General features: G+C 39.3%; 4 protein-coding genes across 4 annotated transcripts; all 4 read right to left on the minus strand.

The window, feature by feature from the left end:
- Nucleotides 1–796: 796 nt before the first annotated feature.
- LOC125016489 (protein S100-A6-like) lies at nucleotides 797–1749 on the minus strand. The gene is made up of 3 exons (XM_047598998.1): nucleotides 1634–1749; nucleotides 1208–1347; nucleotides 797–1084 (listed from the first exon to the last, which is right to left on the minus strand). Exons 2-3 carry the CDS (start codon nucleotides 1337–1339, stop codon nucleotides 926–928), a joined length of 291 nt encoding a protein of 96 aa, XP_047454954.1. The 5' UTR covers nucleotides 1340–1347; nucleotides 1634–1749; the 3' UTR covers nucleotides 797–925.
- Nucleotides 1750–10675: 8926 nt separating this feature from the next.
- Nucleotides 10676–12170, minus strand: s100w (S100 calcium binding protein W). Its single transcript, XM_047599590.1, has 3 exons — nucleotides 12000–12170; nucleotides 11428–11576; nucleotides 10676–11270 (listed from the first exon to the last, which is right to left on the minus strand). The coding sequence occupies exons 2-3, from the start codon at nucleotides 11566–11568 to the stop codon at nucleotides 11082–11084; spliced, it is 330 nt and encodes a 109-aa protein (XP_047455546.1). The 5' UTR covers nucleotides 11569–11576; nucleotides 12000–12170; the 3' UTR covers nucleotides 10676–11081.
- A 4246-nt stretch (nucleotides 12171–16416) lies between these two features.
- On the minus strand, nucleotides 16417–18213 carry s100a10b (S100 calcium binding protein A10b). Its single transcript, XM_047599591.1, has 3 exons — nucleotides 18058–18213; nucleotides 16797–16951; nucleotides 16417–16674 (listed from the first exon to the last, which is right to left on the minus strand). The coding sequence occupies exons 2-3, from the start codon at nucleotides 16932–16934 to the stop codon at nucleotides 16519–16521; spliced, it is 294 nt and encodes a 97-aa protein (XP_047455547.1). The 5' UTR covers nucleotides 16935–16951; nucleotides 18058–18213; the 3' UTR covers nucleotides 16417–16518.
- A 1040-nt stretch (nucleotides 18214–19253) lies between these two features.
- Nucleotides 19254–21314, minus strand: krtcap2 (keratinocyte associated protein 2). Its single transcript, XM_047598847.1, has 5 exons — nucleotides 21151–21314; nucleotides 20415–20569; nucleotides 20159–20222; nucleotides 19948–20014; nucleotides 19254–19857 (listed from the first exon to the last, which is right to left on the minus strand). The coding sequence occupies exons 1-5, from the start codon at nucleotides 21152–21154 to the stop codon at nucleotides 19737–19739; spliced, it is 411 nt and encodes a 136-aa protein (XP_047454803.1). The 5' UTR covers nucleotides 21155–21314; the 3' UTR covers nucleotides 19254–19736.
- Nucleotides 21315–21916: the final 602 nt, after the last annotated feature.

Raw genomic sequence — 21916 nt, forward strand, 5'->3', positions numbered from 1 at the left:
GTACACTTTTATTTTTTATTTCTTCAATTCCCAACCAATCAGTTCTGGTTGTGTGTTTTCTTGTAAGGCACCGTTTTGTTTGTCTTGGCTGTTTAAATGACAAAAAGTGCAGCTCTGGCTTGTTTATGTAGTTTTGTATTCTGTTGCTACTGGTTTCTGATTGTGTTTTGTCCGTTCATTTCATATGATTTATTTCCAAACCGGTGACAGCAGGATACAGGATGAGACCTATGGTTCGTTCAGCGTGTGACTCTTCTTTCATCCTAATTAAAAGGAGAGGCTTAAAGAGCAAATGGATTCATTTATTTGACAGGGCAGTGCTCCTGACTGAGTCCAAACACCTGTGGTAGTGGAGCAGGTTTATCTAGTGGTGGAGTGGTGCAACTAAAATGAGAGCAGAGCGCAGTAGTACAGAAAGAAAGACTTGACAAAAACTGATCCATGGGAGTGGAAGGCATGAGGTAGTTGAACTGCTTGAATGTTCACTAATCTTCATATTGTTTTTACATTCAGAACAGTTGTCAACATAGTGACTGTAGAGGGGTACCTCTCTAACAATGTCCTTTTCTTGTTTTCCTGCCCTCTACTCTTATTTTTTAACTTTATAGGAAAAAGTGAAATGAACACAGCACAAGGCACAGCTACCTATGCAGCTTGCTACAAAGGAGGAAATGGTGAAACCTGGGTGTGGTGTTTCTTTTTTCCCACCTGAGGTGCAGTCATATGATCCCTCCAGAGTGGAGAGTCATTTTTGACACTGACTGTCGAGAACAGACAAAGAAGACCAGATCACATATAACTTCAAAGTTTGTATTTATTCTCATTGAGTATTCCATGGTCCATACTTTGAAAAGAAAAACATTTGCACGTTGTTTGTAGCATCACAGTTTTCCATAATTTTCCACACTTCTAGTCAATCTTCTGTTTAGGACTCATTTTCGTCACCCTTGCCTGTCTTCTTGTGGTAGGCGCATTTGGCCATGAAACCCACACACATGCAAAACTCCCTGAAGTTGAGCTCTCCATCACGGTTCCTATCCAGCCTCCCCATGATCTTCTCATGGTTAGCTGAGTTCATTTTAGCCTGGTGGACACAATATTGCAGTTAGGGCTTAACGAAATATGAAACAACTGGAAATGAATGAAGCAGGACAATAAGCACACGCGTTTCAATGGACATGCATGCATGTAACTGCGTCTCTCTTACTTTGATCTCTGGGTTTGAAATTTCTGTCTCCATCAACTTCTTCAGTTCTTCCTTGCTTAACTTGCCATCACCATCTGCATACTCAACGAACATATCCACCATGTTCTTAATGACATCTTCCATACGACCCATAGTGGCAGCTGGAGACAAACATTGATACGGATTTTGAGTAATACAAAGAGGAGCACATGCTTAAAAGTCTTTAGATTATACAGAATAAACACAAAGTTAAAATAAGAGATGTTTGCAAATGCTACACAGACAGAAGTCTAGAAGGAGCTAAATTACAGACAAATGTTGTTAATTACAGTTTATGTACCAGCCTTTTGTAAACTTGTCATGGTCAGTAACTGAAAATTTTCCAACTATTATCTTTAGCAAAGCAAAACTCCCGCCCTGCATGGCTCTATTTCCATCAGTACTTACCTTAGAGTTAATGTCTACCCGGTGAAGAGAGATCACGTCTGTGTCAGTGGCTTGGTCCCAGATGAGACTGATGTCAAACTGAGGAGAATGGGTCTTTTTATAAGAGAACAGCGTGGTCAATATGCATGTTCACTCCAAGTACAAAGAACTTGTGCTGATTCATGCTCTGGCAACATCACCCACTCCCTTTAAACCAGCTTGACCAGGTCCTTTCAAGCCATACATTGGGTTGGCGGTAGACAATGTTAATGTATTGATGAATCGTATATGTGGGTGTGTGTACAATGACATGTTATTTTAAGAAGGTCGAGTAGACAATGCAAGGGGAGATAGGTCTTTTTACTGATAAGCTGCAAGGTGCAGTCTATTGTGGAAAAATATGAAATGAGCTGGCGTAAAAATGTTGAGTGGAGGTCAGTAAAGGGTGTATCCATTCCCAGCTTAGTTTCGGGGCAGAGTGGAAACATTTGAAATACATATTTAGTTGTGTATTTGACTGTAAACTGTCTCCTGGAAACACAAATTATTAGATGTATTAGATGCATAGTCCAACCGATCATCAGAAAACCTTTGTTAACGTGATGAAGTTTCATTGGACCTCTTCACATTATGCACATCACTTAAGATGTATGTTATGATAATGATAGCTACTGTATGTTGTGTACTGTATTCTTTGGAGAAAGATAAAAAGCTGCTTACAGCACAATGAAGAAACCACTTAGGACTCGGACAGTGACGTGGCGCCCAGCAACACTGATCCTAATAAACTGTGTTTGATTAAGTAATAACACTTAATCCGAGTCAAGAGGCTGAGTGCTGATTCGACAGGCTGAGAAATATGATGACTGGTCAAGACCAACGTACATCTAATGTGAGAGATATTGAAGGCATTCATAATTCTCTCAAAGTCATGCGGGGGGAGGGGTAGGCATTCACCTTCCTAAAAAGACTTAACTGAAAAAAGCTCATCTTGAAGAATTAGCAGATCTGTTGATTCAAATTTGAAAGCAGAGTCAAAAATCACACCAAGGTTTCTTAAACTGGTCGACAGTAGGAGACTAAAAAATTCTTGTTTAGCCTGAGAATATTTGTCTCCATTCACAATAGACACATACCTTGTGATTATGCAAATGCAACATTTATACAGCCCGGTGTAGCCGAACACAATAACTGTCAGAATATGAGACTGGCAATACACCATTGGGATTTTATTGAGGCCAATGTTTCAGCAAATACAGAGAAAAATACAATACAGAGAAAAATACAACTGCACACAACTGGAGAGTCACTTTGTTTTTTGTAAACAAATTTAGCTCCACGGAGCTCACATGATGTCGCTGTTACTTATTTACCAAATAAAGAACACATTTAGGTCACATCAGCGAGAAGATACGTGATGATCTCCTTAGCAGAACATGTCGTTTTCAAACTTTTGATGGATCACTGGCAATAACGAGCCCAACTGACTCAGTCCAAATGTTTATTGGTTAACGTGTGGATATGATTTTATATATATACATACATATATATATATATATATATATGACAAATTTCAGAACTTTTCCTAAATTACTAATCTCTTTGAGGAGGAGGATTGTTGCTGAATGTTACGAGCAAAAATAAGTAGCAGAAAGTCAGGCACAGCTGACCATAAATGCAGAAAATATCCATGTTTCTGACTGAAGAAGAAGTTAAAAAGGACTTGTCTTATTTCACCCTATGTCTTCGTTTACATCCATTAGTTGTTAAAAAATGTGCAACATTAAACAGGTGAAAGAGGGAGAAAAAAACCCAGCCCTCAAAGCATTGTCAATGCAAACTTCACTATGCTTGCTGAGATTAAAATGTGACCTAGTGACCACTCACAAAGCAGAAATATCTGTTTACATATTTTCATTCTCTACATTCATTTAATGTTCCTCTGTGGCATCAAAGTGCCTAAGAGTCAAGTTAGTTCAGGTATTCTCGGCAGGTAGAAGTCTTGCTCCTAAAGTCAGTAATTACAGGTTTACTGCACAAGGTAGGTTGTCAAAATACACACAAATATGACAAATGTTCTGGATCTACGGCCCTACCCGTGGTGTGAACAGTGCCACTATGTATTATTAAAATTTTAGACTGTGAGTAGTGTTTCTCCTTCCGCTGGTTTCTTTACATAGAACTTGTAATACCTTGTCTAAATATATACATACCAGTGAAAGTTCATAGTTTGATAAAATGTTTCATGTGCTGAAATCGCTAAATACATACATCTACTTATTTATTTGATTTTTTTTTTTTCAATGTATGCAGATGGGAGAAAGTAAAAAAAAAAAAAGGAGAAAACTTCTTCCTCTGCTGAGTGGTCATTTCCTTCTCAATGAGTATGTCGTTCACAGTACAGCAATAAAAAGCTCACCTGACACTATACAATGTGTCATAATACAATGATTGTGTTTTTGTTTCTTAAATATTACGTTAGTATTCGACTGAAATGTATTTTCTCTCTTTATCGTTGTCCCGAACTATTTTATCTATTTATTTCATACTTTCCTTTACTCAGACTTTATCACATGTTTACACGTTTCTATTATTGCTGGAAATGAGCTTCCACTCTTCCATGTGGTAATTAGTGTCACAACTTGCTCTTCCTATATAAGTGCTGAGATAAACCAGAAAAACAGATACATTATTAAGAAAAAATAAATGTTTCATATTTTCTAAAAACATGACATTAAGTAGAATTTTACCTGAGCATTTTACCTTCACAGAAATTGTTTAAAAATCTGCAGAAGTTGGAAGAATGGAAGGCGGAGAACATCAGCGCAGCATTGGCCTGAATGTGATTGGTGCATTGCAATATGCTAAATGCAACTTAAAGTGGCTGTGATGTTGCCTATAGTATTTATAAAACATAGGTCGCCTCCCCAAGGATAACACCATAATGAAGTTTGCAGATGACACTGCAGTGATGGGACACATCAATGGTGGGGCGAGGCTTCCTACAGGACGGAGGAGGCCATTCTGGTCACATGGTGTGAGGACAGCAACCTTACTTACAACACAGACCAAGGAGATCATAGTGGACATGAGCAAGGAGAGGAGCCCTCATTAGGCTCAACAGCGACTGTACTTCCTGAAGAGGCTGACGAAGTTTGCCGTGTCGCATAAGATCCTCAGCAACTTCTCCAGTTGCATCGTTGAGAGCATAGTGACTAGCTGCATCACCGTGTGGTGCAGCAGCACGAATATCATGGGCCGCAAACACCTGCAGAGAGGGTGTGAAGACCGCTGACAATATCACCAGCACTCCATGTGCAGGGAAACTTGTTTCAGTGCTGTGCACATGACATTAAACTCCAACTCTCCAACACCACCTGGGTCTCCTGTATAAATGTACATATTGTGATCCCAGTCACTTTATAATTTGAGTATTATTATTGTACACTTTTATTTTTTATTTCTTCAATTCCCAACCAATCAGTTCTGGTTGTGTGTTTTCTTGTAAGGCACCGTTTTGTTTGTCTTGGCTGTTTAAATGACAAAAAGTGCAGCTCTGGCTTGTTTATGTAGTTTTGTATTCTGTTGCTACTGGTTTCTGATTGTGTTTTGTCTGTTCATTTCATATGATTTATTTCCAAACCGGTGACAGCAGGATACAGGATGAGACCTATGGTTCGTTCAGCGTGTGACTCTTCTTTCATCCTAATTAAAAGGGAGAGGCTAAAGAGCAAATGGATTCATTTATTTGACAGGGCAGTGCTCCTGACTGAGTCCAAACACCTGTGGTAGTGGAGCAGGTTTATCTAGTGGTGGAGTGGTGCAACTAAAATGAGAGCAGAGCGCAGTAGTACAGAAAGAAAGACTTGACAAAAACTGATCCATGGGAGTGGAAGGCATGAGGTAGTTGAAATGCTTGAATTTCACTAATCTTCATATTGTTTTACATTCGAACAGTTGTAACATAGTGACTGTAGAGGGGTAACCTCTCTAACAATGTCCTTTTCTTGTTTTCCTGCCCCCTCCTACTCTATTTTTTAACTTTATAGGAAAAAGTGAAATGAACACAGCACAAGGCACAGCTACCTATGCAGCATGCTATCAAAGGAGGAAATGGTGAAACCTGGTGTGGTGTTTCTTTTTTCCCACCTGAGTGCAGTCATATGATCCCTCCAGAGTTGGAAGATCATTTTTGACACTGTCTGTTCGAGAACTAAAAAAGAAGACCGATCACATATAACTTCAAAGTTTGTATTTATCTCATTGATATTCCATGTCCATACTTTGAAAAGAAAAACATTTGCACGTTGTTTGTAGATCACATTTTCATAATTTTCCACACTTCTAGTCAATCTTCTGTATAGGACCTCCATTTTCGTCACCCTTGCCTGTCTTCTTGTGGTAGGCGCATTTGGCCATGAAACCCACACACATGCAAAAAATCCTGAAGTGAGCTTCCCATCACGGTTTCCTATCATCTCCCCATGATCTCTCATGGTTAGTGAGTTCATTTTAGCTGGTGGACACAATAAATGCAGGGTTTGGCTAAACGAAATATGAAACAACTGAAACTGAATGAAGCAGGACAATAAGCACACCCAGCGTTTCAATGGACAAAGCATGCATGTAACTTGGTCTCTCTTAAATTTGATCTCTGGGTTTGAATTTCTGTCCCATCAACTTCTTCAGTTCTTCCTTCTTAACTTGCCATCACCATCTGCATACCAACGAACATATCCACCATGTTCTTAATGAAATCTTCCATAAGACCCATAGTGGCAGCTGGAGACAAACATTGATTTCGGATTTTGAGTAATACAAAGAGGAGCACATGCTTAAAAGTCTTTAGATTATACAGAATAAACACAAAAATTTAAAATAAAGATGTTTGCAAATGCTACACAGACAGAAGTCTAGAAGGAGCTAAATTAACAGACAAATGTTGTTAATTACAGTTTATGTACCAGCCTTTTGTAAACTTGTCATGGTCAGTAACTGAAAATTTTCCAACTATTATCCCTTTTAGCAAAGCAAAACCCCGCCCATGCATGCTCTAATTTCCATCAGTACCTTACCTTAGAGTTAATGTCTACCCGGTGAAGAGAGATCACGTCTGTGTCAGTGGCTTGGTCCCAGATGAGACTGATGTCAAACTGAGGAGAATGGGTCTTTTTATAAGAGAACAGCGTGGGTCAATATGCATGTTCACTCCAAGTACAAAGAACTCGTGCTGATTCATACTCTGGCAACATCACCCACTCCCTTTAAACCAGCTTGACCAGTCCTTTCAAGCCATACATTGGTTGGCGGTAGACAATGTTAATGTATTGATGAACGTATATGTGGGTGTGTGTACACTGACATGTTATTTTTAGAAGGTCGAGTAGACAATGCAAGGGGGAGATAGGTCTTTTTACTGATAAGCTGCAAGGTGCAGTCTATTGTGGAAAAATATGAAATGAACTGGCGTAAAAATGTTGAGTGGAGGTCAGTAAAGGGTGTTTCCATTCCCAGCTTTCTTTCTGGGTAGAGTGGAAACATTTAAAATACATATTTAGTTGTTTATTTGACTGTAAACTGTCTCATGGAAACACAAATTATTAGATGTATGAGATGCATAGTCCAACCGATCATCAGAAAACCTTTGTTAACGTGATGAAGTTTCATTAGATCTCTTCACATTATGCAAATCACTTAAGATGTATGTGATGATATGATAGCTACTGTATTGTTGTGTACTGTATTCTTTGGAGAAAGATAAAATGAGCTGGCTTACAGCACAATGAGAGAAACGCTACTTAGGAGCTCGGACAAGTGACGTGGCGCCCAGCAACACTTGATCCTAATAAACCTGTGTTTGATTAAGTAATAACACTTAATCCGAGTCAAGAGGCTGAGTGCTGCATTCTGAACAGGCTGCAGGCGACATATTGATGACTGGTCAAGACCAACGTACATCTAATGTGAGAGATATTGAAGGCATTCATAATCCTCTCAAAGTCATGCGGGGGGAGGGGTAGGCCTTCACCTTCCTAAAAAGACTTAAAAAAATGAAAAAAAGCTCATCTTGAAAAACGAGCAGATCTGTTGATTCAAATTCCGTGTGGTAACTATTGTCAACTTGCTCTTCTTATATAAGTGCTAAGATAAACCAGAAAAACCTGTACTGACTGCAGCTGCTTTGCTGCTCTTGGATTTTTCCAACACCACATAATCCTTCATTCTGGACAGGTGAATTCAGCCTTATTATTATTATTGTCATCATCATTATTATTATTATTATAGAGTGCGTATAACAAAAAGCAGTATTTAATATTTGTGATTTTGTATTTTGACTTTAGTAGATCTTTCGGGTGTAGTTTTCACATAAGCCTCAGTAGCTTTCTAACTACACCTTACACACACACACAATTATATATATTTTTTTCTATCTATTTATATGTGAAACTAATCAATGAAATGAAAAAAAAATTAAATCAAGCAACATGTTGACCACATGTTTTTATGAGATAAAAACAAATGTAATATATTAATTAATAATATAAATAATTTAAATATAAATAAATTAATATAATACAAAGTTGTAAAAAAAAAAAAAGTGTTTTACTTCTTCTCATGAATATTGGTACAAATGATTGTACCAATATTGATTCCTAATAGGTAAAGTGTATGTCTTCTCACAACTCGATCTCTTCCAAATATATAGCTGTTGAAAAAGGGGTTTGCTCAGGTCCATTGCTGGTGGCGACACAGATTTTTTACCAAATGATCTGTCTGCGCAGCATTTTTCCATGAACATCACACACATGCAAAACAGATTTTCACCTGCACAAATTACTGAAAGTACAAGTTTGTGGAAAGTGAAAAGACTGTAAATATGCTGGTGCCAGGTTCATTTATTTGCTCGTTAGGGTCAGCGTCTGGAAATATTCCAGCTAATTTCTGTCCAGTAGAAAAAATATCGTCACTTCAAAAATATGTGAATGAGATACTTGAATGTGGAGGGGGAGGGAATCCACCTTCCGCAGGGCGTTTGGTGTCTCTGCTGCTGAAGTGAAGTGGTTTTCAGTTTTCACGACGTGGTGTCGGAGCAGTCCTGTAGTGCTGAGGTGGCTCCCACAGGTCCCACCGTGGGGACACATCACTTTGACTCCATCAATGTGCTAATTGATTTACTTGGATATGATTTATATATATGTATATATATATATATATATATATAAACCTTTTCTGCATGTAAGGTCAGGTCTGGCTGGTTTCTCTTTTTTTATGATACTCATATTTGCACATAACATTCAGCAACAATTTTCCTGCTCAATGTGATTCACAAATTCTGAACCAGCACGTGAACCATTTCTACAAAGTTGTGTGTGACTCACAGGCTTAAATACCGCGTTCTCTTTGTTCAGCTGACACATTTATGTCAATTTCAACCAAACAAATGGTGACAGAGAGGGAAAGAGGAAAGAGGGAAAAAGACCCCAGCCCTGCGGAAAAGCACTGTGGAAGAAAACTTGTGAAGTTTGCCGTGTCACATGAGAGTGGCATTCCGGTCACATTTTTCATTTAGATTAAAAATCAAAAGCAAAAATACCTACACTGACATCAATGTCATTTTATTTATTTATGACACAGAAACGTATTATACAAGTATTTACCGGCTGAAACACACATAAGCATGTCTATTCTCTTGCATTTGGTAGAAATCACATGTGTTAATGTTCCTCGGTTTCTCTAGATGTCATGTCAAAGGGAGGATAAGGATTCGGTTTCAGTCAGGTTTTCTCAGCAGGTACAGTTTTGCTTCTAAAGGCAGCAGATTCAGAAAACCTGGGGACCCAGAGCAGGCACCAATGACATAAGAGTGAAAGAGCGCAATTACAAATGAAGTAACATGGTGATGTGTAGTGCAATGACTGAAGATTATACACAATATATACATTTGGGTACAAGTTTGGCAACAAGGCGTTCACCTTCAGTCAAACAGTAAAAGTCTGGCTGTTTTTCTATGGAGAGATTTGAGGTTTACTACACAAGTAAATGGGTCATCAAAATGCACACAAATCTGATACAAGGGATGTTTAACAATAATTGATTGTGTGACCAAAAGTGCTGAAAAACACTCATGTAGAATTTAACAAATACCGATGGTACGCTAGCGCTATCTGGCAGGCAAGAGAGCAGAATGCAGGTACATTAGCAGTAGTATCTCCTGTCCTGTCCTGTCCTGTCCTGTCCTGTCCTGTCCTGTCCTGTCCTGTCCTGTCCTGTCCTGTCCTGGTCTTAAATGACACTCAGAAACCATTCATAACTTCTTTCCATTTAACACCTGATGTAAAGCTATATATATATATAAAGTTATATATTCTGTATGTGATCTGAAGACACACATTTCTTTTTTTTTTATAGTCCCTTATAATCCACATTTAAGTCTGCTCGCTGCTACTACTACTAATGTATTATTGACAGTATTGCTGATGTTATTATAAGTTAGCAGAATATTATGTTAGTAATTTTAATTTTATATTTACATGACTGTTTTTTATTTCACTGATTTCTTTTCTTGTTTGTTTTATTCATTTATTTGCATTGTGATTTTCATATAAACTAATAAACCTTTATATTGTTCAGACGTATTAGTTTGATGGACATAATACGTACACAGCAGGCACAGACAGGCAACCAGAGAAGCAACAACAATTATTTCTCTAATTTCAACAATAGCGTACTAGGACCCAGGTCACTCTGACTGTAGACCTTTCCTTCCAGACTCAGTATGCACAGCAACAAAGTACACATATACAATATATAACCTATGTTCTACATTATAAATATGCGTTTATTTGTTTATTTTTTCAGAGTGCCTCCTGTTTTATTTAGACTAAAAGATAATTTATAATTTCACCGTGTACTGAGGAGTTCAGGTGCCCTTCATTTGTTTTTAATTACCAGAGACGAGGATTCAAATCCAAGATTTATTTTAGCTCTTTCTCAATAGTAGCAGCATTCACTCAATTTATTCACACCTTTGCTTTGAGAGAAAAAAAAGTGAGAAGACATACATTTTGTTTTTCTGTTATTGTTTTTATTGTTGGTGACACAAAAGTGTAAAGAGTGGAATCTATGGAAGTACATTTCCAGTGAGGAAGGTGATATGTGATGCAGGAAGCAGTCGGTGAAGTCTGCTGAATGTTTGATGAGCCCCTGCTTGTTTCCTGGCGCGACACCAGACACCCAGCAACCCTCGAACACAAGAGAAAACTCACAGCAATTCAAACTTTGCACCCGTTACATCTCTCCAGTGAGAAACATTTCTGAAAACCAGTTCACCTAGAACGACTAGGGCGTTTTACATACGCATTTAAAACCCAGTGGAGGTGCCATAATATCAGTAGCGCCTGTGTGTATTGAGAAATAGGACGTCTCTAAATAAGCGGTGCTACAAATATATTAAGGACTCGTAGTCTTATCAAGCTTCTTCTTCACACTCGTGTTCTTTGCCCTTGCCTTTCTTGCAGCCCTTGCCCGTTTTCTTGTTGTAGTAGCATTTGGCGAGGACGCAAACACACCGACAGAATTCGCGGAAGTTGACCTCGCCATCATGGTTTTTGTCGAGCATCTCCATGGCCTCCTCAATGTCATCTGGGCTTATTTTATCCTGGAGAGAGCAGTGAAACAACAGCATGAAAACACACACGTGAACAGTGAATGTGGAAAAAGTACACACACACACACACACACACACACATATATGTATATGTATATATATATATATACATATATACATATATGTTCATATATTGTGAAGTGCTCACTTTCAACTCTGGGGTTTGTATTTCTTTCTCCAGCACCAGCTTGAGCTCGTCTTTGTTCAGCTGACGTTTCTTGCCTCCGTCGTCAGCGTACTCCAGAAATACATCCACGATGTTTGTGATGACGTGATCCAGGCGTGCCATGGTCCTTGCTGGACAAAACCATCAAAGGTTTTGAGTAATTGACAACAAAGCCGGTGAAAATACAGGATTTGTGGCAGGTACTTAAGATCTTTACAGGCTCTTTATAGTCAAAGAAGCAGTTACAGACATTCTGTATATTACAAAACGGATGCATAGCAGATTAGATTAGATTAGATTAGATTAGATTAGATTAGATTAGATTAGATTAGATTAGATTAGATTAGATTAGATTAGATTAGATTAGATTAGATTAGATATTTTATTTATCTCAAGGGATAAATGAAATCACGGTGAATAAACCTTGCAGCCATAAATTACTTTCACTTCTTTTCATTCAGTCTCTTCCATCATCTAGGCTGTCTTGGACTAGTTATACTCCAAATCTATCCACATCTTCTCCACATCCTGCCTTCCATCAGTAGCCTACTCACCTCAGATTTCACGGTACAGGTGAGGAGAGATCACGTCTGTGTCAGCAGCGTGGTACCAGATGAGACTGTTGTCAAACCGAGGGGAAAGCTTGCTCTTAAAGACTAGACTCGCTCTGTCAGACTCCGAAACACACACACACACACAAGCTTGCACACACCCACCCACACACGCAGGCACCGGCAGTGATTCATGCCCTTAAAATGTACCCACTCCACCCATATTAGCGCCGCCCACTCCATCTCACTACGGCGCAAGGCGGCAGCGCAGAAATTTGAATAGAGAAAATTATGTGAAGGCAGACTTGTATTTAGCACCGGTGCATGAGCTGTGGCAGGAAATAATGTTTTCATTGAGAAGCAGCTCAGCGTGTCGTCTTCTGGAAAGTCAAGAGAAAGTCAGAGCAGTGGGCTGGATTTAGAGTTTGGTTAGTCATCTTCGAACAGAGACGTCTTTTAGTTTGTGTTCGCAGTGTTCAAACTGTTTTGCACAAATATGTAGGCTAGTTATCAAAACAACCCCCCAACCTTTATTTTAACACTTTATGAACACGTTAGAAATGTGAGCACATTTGTCAATGTCCTTATTTAGGTCAACATAGTAAAATCAGGAGCAACTACAAGTCTGAATGAGAGGCTCAGACTTTGTGGTTGTGGGTTTGGACATGTTTGAACATTCCAGTTTATCCTACTCCACTGTTATGTAACTTGTTCGTCATTTTCCATTCGCCTGTTACAAGGCAGCACAAAGATAGCATTTTTCTCTTCTATTGCCTCCTGCCAAGTCCCCTTTTATAGGATCACTCTCTCTCCTCGCTTAGGCTTATTACTTTCACTTATTGAATGCTATCAGATTCCCCTTGCAGGGGAGGGAAAGGAAATAGAGACGAAGTATCATGTGGTGTTAATTGCAAAAAGAAAAAAGAAGGTTATCTTTCCACACTCTGTTGGCTGCATTATGCATTACTATGCCCCATACCTCGACACGGGTGGGTCTACACCCTGGAAATGAATGCTTTTTTTCTTTTTTCTTTTTACAAAAAAAAAAGTTACTCATTAAATACAACCTGCTTGGAACGTGTTGCTTCACATGTTTACACATCATGTCCTGGAAGTAGATGAGGTTTTTATGAAAGATTTGTTTGGAAAATACAAAATAAACCACATGTAAATTTTAAAAGGATTTATATCTGTCTAATCTAAAAGGTTTTTTACGTTTTTGAAAATGCACCCCCTCCCCCAAAAACAACAACAACAAGTATTGAAATCTCTCATACTTATATTCCATATTCCAACCATTTCTGTTTTTGTAAATCCAAGCCATTAAGTGTAAGAAACTCTGTTGCACAGCATTAGAGTTTCAAACCAGTTTTGCATTCATGCACTGAGGCCATCAGGAGGCCTCGTCCCAGAGTTTGCAGCCCGGCCAAACTGAATAATTGAGGAAGAAATTCTGGGGTTGAAAAGATGACAGAGAACCAGACAGTCACGCTACTGAAAGGGTTCGGAACGTCCTCTACAATATTCCACTTCAGTATTTATTGTATGTACTGTATGACTGTATTTCTTGCATGGGCATTACAGTGGGATGGTGGTTAGCACTAGTGACTTGACCACTATATGACAACTGATCTGTTGCATAACTAAGTGCACCTCCAGGATTACTACAGTTTTATGCTACACTGAGGCTAATCTTGTACACAAGAGCCTGCCAGCAAAAAGGTCAGAGTTCGAGTTCAGCTCGAACCTTGTTGGCATGTACGCTGATAATAATACATTTTTACTCCAGTTTAATTATTATGTGCGTGGGTTTCTGTGCGTGGGTTTCTCCGGGTACTCTGGTTTCCCCCACACTATGCTTGTTACTTGGTCGACTTGACCATTATATGACAGATCTGTTTTTTTTGTTTGTTTTTATTATTTGTTTGTTTGTTTTGTTTGTTGTCTGAAGGTATACAGAAAACAACATAAAAATGCCCACTGGACTTGCCACGCTGTGGGACTTACAGGCCTCAATTACAAATAATATTATATCCATGGTATAAATGTTATGACGATAATTTACAATTATTTTAGGCTATTCTCCGCACATCACAGGCAAATGCCAACATCACCACAGGTGGGACTTACTTCTCAACATGTCTAACGTGTGAAAAAAAAAAAAAGAGCTTTTAATAAATCACACGTCTTCCATTATTATTTTTCAAAGACTGGCACGGTGGCCTATTAATAGACAGTATGCTCACCATATTTACTTGTCCAAAACACCCCACATCACGAACATCTCAGGATTCTGGTTCCCGCCTCTTGCTCCGGCTGTTGTACCGGGCTAGCTGATGCCAGGGTTCCCGCCTTTTGCTGCGGCCTTTGCTGGTCCACCTGACTGACTCCTAGCGCTGTATCTGGCTCCTGCTCCGGCTGGCGGTGAACCTGACCAGCTGCTGCCACGGTGCCAGCCTCCTGCCCCGGCTTGGCTAGCCGTCGGTGAACCCGGATAGCTGCTGCGGCGCTAGCCTCCTGCCGCAGCCGGGTTTGACCATCAACATGGCCACTACAGCTGCCCTCGTAGCCGCTTGTGGAGGCTTTTCTGACTCGTTTTTAAGTGTCATGCAACTTTTTGTTTTTTTGAAAAAAGACAATAAATTTAAAAAATTTTTCCTTTTGGTTTGCTCCTCAGATGCGGGGAATTTCAAAAGTTTTTTTTTCTGTGTCAGGGTCGTGGTTTGTGGTTTGCTTTTTGACCACTATATGACAGATCTGTTGCATAACTAAGTGCACCTCCAGGATTACTACAGTTTTATGCTACATTGAGGCATAATATTATGACCACACTGATAGGTGGAGTTAATAACATTGACAATTTTGTGAAAATGTTCTGCTGGGAAACTTTTGGAGACCTCCACAATATTAGGCAGGTGGTCATAATGTTTTGCCTGATCGATATGCATTTTAAATTGGACAGTGGTCAGATGAGTTATTCATTCAACACGGTCACAAAGCTGGGTTGTCAGGTTGAGGTTGCCTACACATGGGCCTGTCCTTGCAAATGCCATAGCAAATGTCATAGCACCATCTTGTGGTCGAATTAAAACATGAACTAGACGAATTCCAATTTCCAACACACAACTGTTCAAAGCCGAACAGTTGAACGAAGGGTTAAACGGAGCTCATCACAAACCACCTCAAACCTTTGTCAGGCTCCGGTTTTTTAATTCAGTTCATTTGACGTTGGAAATTGTGAACATGAATAACAATGTTTTGTTGTTGTTGTTTTGTTTTTTTTAAAGTTTCAAGCCATTTTAAAAATTTAAATGGCTTGAGAAAATTAAAGTTTTCTCAAGAACCCAAATAAGAGTGTCTCAATTCTATAGATTTAATATCTGCTGACAAAAGTGAAAACTGAACACGGGACTGGGGAGTAACCATTTGAAAATGTAGGACACACATGTTGTAATATAAAGACACTTCATACCTGTCAGCTCGGTTGCTGTTAGGTAAGAATTAACTAAAATGTTCTATGTAATAGGGAAAATATCTAAAATTCCCTCTTGGTTGGAAATAACAACCCCAGGAGAGTCAGGCCTTCCCTGGTAATCTGCTACATTCAGTGCCGCTATGGAAAAATATACATAGTAGACAGTGTAAACTATATGCATATTGAAGGAATTTTTTTCAGTTTAATGGTAATTGCTGTAATTTGCTTAAGGAAAGCATTACCTGCAATGGACCCTCACCTCATAGCAAGTAGGTCAGCCAGTGGATTTATGTCTGCAAGTATGAATAATACCTATTCGTATGCGTTAGCCCGGTAAGTTACTTGCACATGACTCAAAACCTTCTTGTTATACGCATGTTGCATAAGTTCTGTTTCTTAAAGTTTGTAGTTGTTTTCAAAGCACCGAAGCCATATACATTTTCTTCACCTCAGCATTTCTTCCAATTCAAAGGTGTACACAGTGGGAATGAAACTAGTGCCTAATGTGTGAGAAGAATCTGCACTAAATTAAGTTTGTTTCCAAACTGGAGGAGAAATGTACGTGAGAAATGTATAAAGCTTTAAACCCCACCAAAAACCTGTAAGGTGACTTATTCCAACCCTAAATTATGTATTCATGAACTATGGGCACGTTTTCTCTACCGAAGTTCAGGCCTTAGCACGCACAATGGATGCCAGCACATTCCTTTACTAACGAGTGTTGCTTCATCTAAAGATTTAAGAAGGATTTATGAGTGAAATGATCTGTATCAGATGTGAAGTCATCAGTATGCTCAGTACTTTCAGAGGTATTTTCTGGCAGAACTGGCAGAACTCCTCCTAAATCAAAATGGTTCCAAGAAATCTGTTGTCACAGTGTATACACTTTGTGAAAGCAGAAGTCAGCTTCTTTAAGAATGAACATACTAAAAGAGGACTCGGACAAACAGTAGTGAAATCATTTACTTGTGAATCTAGGATTCATTTGTGCTACAAAATCCTCTTCATCTAATAAAATCAAAAAATATTTTCCTTTACATTTGCACTTCACTTCTTGCCCTTCGTTCCGTGGAGCATGGCGCAACCCTTTTCACAGGTGATGGCGAGGCCAGCGACCAGGGGTACGAACTCTTCAAAGTTCAACTCGTCGTCCTTGTTTTGGTCCAAATCTTTCATGATGCGGTCCACGACATCAGGGTTCCCCTGGCAATAGTTAAGAAGAGACAAGTACAGGGTGGACAGTTAGGAAAAAAGAGCAATCGTTTACACGTGGATACTAGGTCAATTCTGAGGATAGTGACCAGCTTTTTACTAAATATCCTTACTTTCATAAAGTTGGGTAACTCATTCTCAAGTAGCTTTTTCAGTTCTTTCTTGCTCAGCCTCTTTTCGTGCTTGCTTTCTTTGGCGTAGCGGTGGAACACCGTTATCATGGACTCCATGGAATGCTCTAACTCCGTCATGGCTGCAGGAAGTTGTGCTGAGAGGAGAAAAACAATGTCGGGAGTAAATGTTCCATTCTTTCTTTGTTCATCTAACAGCTGCTGATCCCATACAATACATTTTGAGAAAAACAAAATAAGTGAAGTTCTGCTACTAACTGGGACTCTTACAATTATAAAATACTCTACATAAACGAACTGATTATCTTTTTTTGTCCGTAACTTAAAATTGTATCACAACCTTTAATGAAAGGTAAGGAAAGCAGTGTGTCTTGATGCTATGCTCACTTCGATAACACTGCTGCAATCGAACATGTGAAATAACTAAGTATATTTACTCAAGTACTGTTCTTAAGTATTTCCATTTTCTAATATCTTATACTTCTACTCCACTAGGTAAAAATTGTAACTTTTAACCCACTTCATTCATTTGATAATTTAAGTCGGTAGTTGAGGCAGTTGATATTAATAAAACAACACAAAACAGTAATGAATGCATCGATAATTACGATTCAGTAACATAAACTACACCGTTCCACGTACATTCTGAGAATGAGTACCTTTACTTTTGCTGCTTTACACATATTTCAATATTAATGTTTCTGCAATTTCAATGGCAGCAAGTAAAATAATGTGATTGTAGAACGTACGACACAGTATCTCTACACGATCGTAAAGTTACTTTTTACTAAAGTACAAGACCTGAATAGTTGCTTCTTTTTTCATCGTTGTGGGACTTCATCCAAAACTAACACACAGCTCAGTGAGGATGTGGGTGTTGGCTTTACTGGCACTCAAGGCCAATTTTTTCGGCTAGATGCGATCCTGTCCCACCGAAATCCTTATCTCACGGCTTCTCCCTCTGCCTCCCATAAAACTTTTTCGGGTTGCGACTCAGAGAAACGAGGCACACAGACACTAAATATGAAAAAGGGGAGAAATAGCCTATCGGAAAGCTAACAAGTCGTGCGTAATGTGCGTAATGTGCCAACAACGCAAGAGTCCATCTTGCCTATATGTAACTATAATTAATGTAAATGTGATTTTTAACTTAAAAGGAAACAACGCGTAAAAGCTTCGGAGTTCTAAGCGAAAGCGAGAACACACGAAAACAGAGAATTAGGCGTTATAATAAAAATCTTACCAGGTCAAGATGCTGAAACTGAACAGGCTGGGCTGGAGTGAAGACTTGTGGGGCTTATGTTCTAGGAGTTTTATTAAGTCAACGCCCATTGTGATGGGAGGAAAAGGGAGGGGTACAGTGAGGCAAAGGACAAACCCCGTTCCCACCCTTCTCCGCGAATATCAGGAAGCACAGAGCAGCAAAGTGGAACACTGTGAACTTAGATTGTTGAGATTGTTAATAAATCTGAAATGTCCAGCTCCTGCTTCCGTGCATCTATGATCCGCCTCTGATGGCGAGTATCTGTAAGTTTCCATTATTTTTACTCACAAAATTAAACAGCATCAGATGTATGACGCACGGCCTGCTGTGTGTGGGCAGGTCTCGACCTTGTTTGAACGAGTCAAAATCTTTTGTCAACATGCGTCCTTGAGAGTCAGGCAGCTTCTTCAGATGCAGTCTTCACTTGCATGTGTTTGCTGTAGATATATTTGCGCACAGTTTTTGGCAGGGACGCTCTTCTCACATGGACTCTGTCACACCAGAAGCTGCCCAGCACAGCCCAAAGAAGCATCGCTGGTTCTTCTGAAATTTGATCAAGGGTACCTCAGTGATTACTGTGCACAGTGTTTCATCCAGATTTATACTCTTGCTCCTGGAGTTTCTTTATGAGCCTTCTGCAGTTGCAGGATCAGCCTAGAGATCTTTGAGTGTCCTTGCACCTCTGAAATGGTTCAGGGAGTTGACAGCGGCCTCCCGAGGGTGTCATCAGGATGTGATGGTGTGAGGCTTTGGGTTGAGGGGAGGGGCATTTGTGGATAAGGCTCCTTTAAGCACTTTCTGCAGTTACTCTATCACTTTGGTATTTGGGGAATTAGGAGGCAGACTCAACATCTTGAGGTACTTTGCAAGTTATTTTAAGCTGTTCCTGAGTATATACCATCACTCGGGTCTTTTGTCCATGACTTTCTGCTCTCGGATCTTTATGTGTGGACAATTCAATCAAATTTAACCAGATTTTTTTCTTTACATAAAACCTATGTCATACTGCTACTGTTTTGTTTCCCCCTCAAAGAGCACCACCATGACACACACACACAGACAGGGACCACTACATAATCATCCTGCCACTGAAGCAGCTCATAGTCCATCATCAAACCTGTTAGACTGACAATTTCCACACTGAACATAATCCGACAGAAGAGCAACACACTGAAAGTGTTTCACAAAGTTTAATTACAAAATGAATTAAACAAAAAAAGCAACTCGAAGTGCTGATCAATGTACAGGTGACATGATGTTCTAATCTCTTTGCAACCAGATTAAAAAGAGTGCTGAGGAAAATGGCTTGAATGGAATGTAGGAAGAGTTGTTCAGCAACCTGCATGGCTTCATGTCTACTGGGACAGAATTTTGTGAATCAAATTCAAAGTCCCTGTAAAAAAAAAAAAAAAAAAAGAAAAAGAAAAAGAAAAAAGGAAAAAAAACTAAAAACATAGTATGACATCTGGTGTAAAGTCCATGTAGCCTGTGAAATCACCATTCCTCATGAAATATTTCCAAAGCAAATTTAGAAAAAGTAGTTGAAGGATACAACCTATGGGTTGTGTATTTAAGAAGGTATTGTTCCAAAAATATGCCACAGTTGTACTGCAATGACCATCAGCACCTGGATAATGTTGACTGGTTGAGTGGATGCATCAATTCTTCCTCTTGCCCTTGCTGGCAGCCTTAGCTGGCGTGACTGCAGGAACAGGTGCTTGGTAGAGGGCAGCAGATACTTTGTTGATGTAGTACAGGGCGAAGAGGGAGAATATCAAGCTGGATGGATAAAAGGCAAAAAGCAAAGACACATTTAGAGGAAACTTTAAACTGTGTACTCTGAAGATGAAATAGGTGTTTGTCACTTACCATGTGGTGACACAGACACGGTGCACCAGACCAGAGGCAAACAGTGACAGGAACAGGCACAACAGAACTGGAAGTGGAGAGAATGAATGAATTACTCAAATTATATGTTGGAGAACTATATATTAAATGATGTGATACTGATCAACAATGTTGATTCTTTAAAAGTAAGGACTAACTACATGAGTTTCATTCAAGTAGCGTCACAACTCACTTTCTGGGAAAATCTTGGCTTGGAATCCCTTCCCAAAAATCAGGTTTTCCAGATTATTAAATGCCTGCAGACAAAGTTAAGGTGGAACACTTCTCTGTAGAGGCTGTGCATTCATATACACATGAGAAACAGGCAGCAAAGGAGAGAGAGGAGGTGGTTCAATAAACAGTACAAAGAGAACTACTTAATCCTTGTAGTTTTAAGGTCAGCAACATGAATTAAACCAGCTCAACCAGTGATATCACATGGAGGATACAGTGAGGGAGCAGATGAAGAGGACTGAGCCGAGGAAACCTCCCAGGATGGTGAGCCACTCAGTTGATCCCAGCTGTTTACTGAACATCTGCATCCCAGCAAACACCAGCACTGACAGCAGACTGGACAGCACTAGAGAAGTACCTGTATTCACAGCTTCAAAAGACAGAGATGTACCAGCGTAAGGATACTGGTCAGGCTTACATGACGTACTAATATATGGCTGTAACACAACTGAACAGAGGCTGCATGAACCTGGATACGACACAACATTAAGAACCCGGCCTCGTTATGAATGAAGCACCTGACATAAACATAGGAACAGCCTAAAAATAGGAATCTGGCCAATGTTGCAGTAAATTTCTTATGCAACCAGCTTTAAAACAGCCATCCGAACGATCAACTATTCGTCATTTGAATCAGGCAGCTAACCATTAAATACTAACGCCACGTCAACTTCCGACACATAGCCGTTAGCCTCCAGCTAAGTAACCCGGGTTAGCAACAACACGGCCCTGCTATCATAAGCCAGTGGATCAACAATTTAATTAAAAATATGCATCAAGTGTGTGTTTAGAGTAACGTTAACGTTTGTAGGGTTAGCTTTGCAACACTACTACTTGTACACGTTAGTTAGCTAGCTAGCTGGATCATTGATCTTCTGAAATGTTAACATAGTATGCACTCGTTCACAAACCAAATTTGTTGTGCCATTAAACAATTCGTGCAACACATACCCATGATTTATGTTAAACTCGAGTTCTCGTGATTAAAACACAGGTGAATTAGGTTGAACTTCGTAGAGCCGGCTATTAGTCCTAGTGGTGACTGGTCTTCTACCGGACTCAGTCGATGTGCCCCCGCCCCCTCCTTCCATTATTGCCCCACCCCCTGGGCCTACCGCGGACGTAGTACGGAAAGTCGTGAAGACCAAAATACTCGCTTGTCTGCAATTGTGGGTGTTTCAGGCGTGTTTACATTTTTAAAATATAAACACACACATTTAGACCCAAAAACAGTAAAAAAAAAATTAGGTGTACATTTTCAAAGCCACCTTTTTTAAATCACATTTACTAAATGTCATATCTAAATGGTTAACATAACGTAAATATCTAAATAAAACATTTACATATATCATTTAACATTTAGACATATTATATCTTAAATCTAAATGTAAATGTAACTTGTCAAGTATGAATTACAAAATACGTGTACATGGTGTTGATAAATGTCCCAGCTCTCGGAACTAAAAAACTCACCCAGTACAAATGTCAGGTGGGATCAGTAGACTGAGTCACTGATCAGCTTATGTTTTACAAGTGTGTTTTACCCATAATACATCCATGGTTTTACAATATAGATTTGTACTATAAATGATATAAAGAATTATAGCGAGTTTCTTTTTCATTTTGGTTTTCTGGTTAATCTGTTCTGATCAGATTATTTGTCTCTTATATAATTTCAAATTAGCCACTATGTCCAACAGTAAAACTATGTATTTTT

This window comes from Mugil cephalus, chromosome 11, assembly GCF_022458985.1.
Source record: "Mugil cephalus isolate CIBA_MC_2020 chromosome 11, CIBA_Mcephalus_1.1, whole genome shotgun sequence".
In the NCBI taxonomy this organism is placed as follows: domain Eukaryota; kingdom Metazoa; phylum Chordata; class Actinopteri; order Mugiliformes; family Mugilidae; genus Mugil; species Mugil cephalus.

Excerpts from the sequence above, each read along its gene's own strand:
- krtcap2 (XM_047598847.1), bottom strand. Across the intron at positions 20,223-20,414 it reads TCTTCATCTGCTCCCTCACT|GCATTTAATAATCTGGAAAA; the intron begins GTATCCTCCATG and ends CTTTGTCTGCAG. Across the intron at positions 19,858-19,947 it reads CGTGTCTGTGTCACCACATG|CTTGATATTCTCCCTCTTCG; the intron begins GTAAGTGACAAA and ends TTATCCATCCAG.
- LOC125016489 (XM_047598998.1), bottom strand. The coding sequence starts at position 1,339 with ATGGGTCGTATGGAAGATGTCATTAAGAACATGGTGGATATGTTCGTT. Across the intron at positions 1,085-1,207 it reads TTTCAAACCCAGAGATCAAA|GCTAAAATGAACTCAGCTAA; the intron begins GTAAGAGAGACG and ends TGTGTCCACCAG.
- s100a10b (XM_047599591.1), bottom strand. The coding sequence starts at position 16,934 with ATGACGGAGTTAGAGCATTCCATGGAGTCCATGATAACGGTGTTCCAC. Across the intron at positions 16,675-16,796 it reads AGTTACCCAACTTTATGAAA|GGGAACCCTGATGTCGTGGA; the intron begins GTAAGGATATTT and ends AACTATTGCCAG.
- s100w (XM_047599590.1), bottom strand. The coding sequence starts at position 11,568 with ATGGCACGCCTGGATCACGTCATCACAAACATCGTGGATGTATTTCTG. Across the intron at positions 11,271-11,427 it reads TACAAACCCCAGAGTTGAAA|GATAAAATAAGCCCAGATGA; the intron begins GTGAGCACTTCA and ends TGCTCTCTCCAG.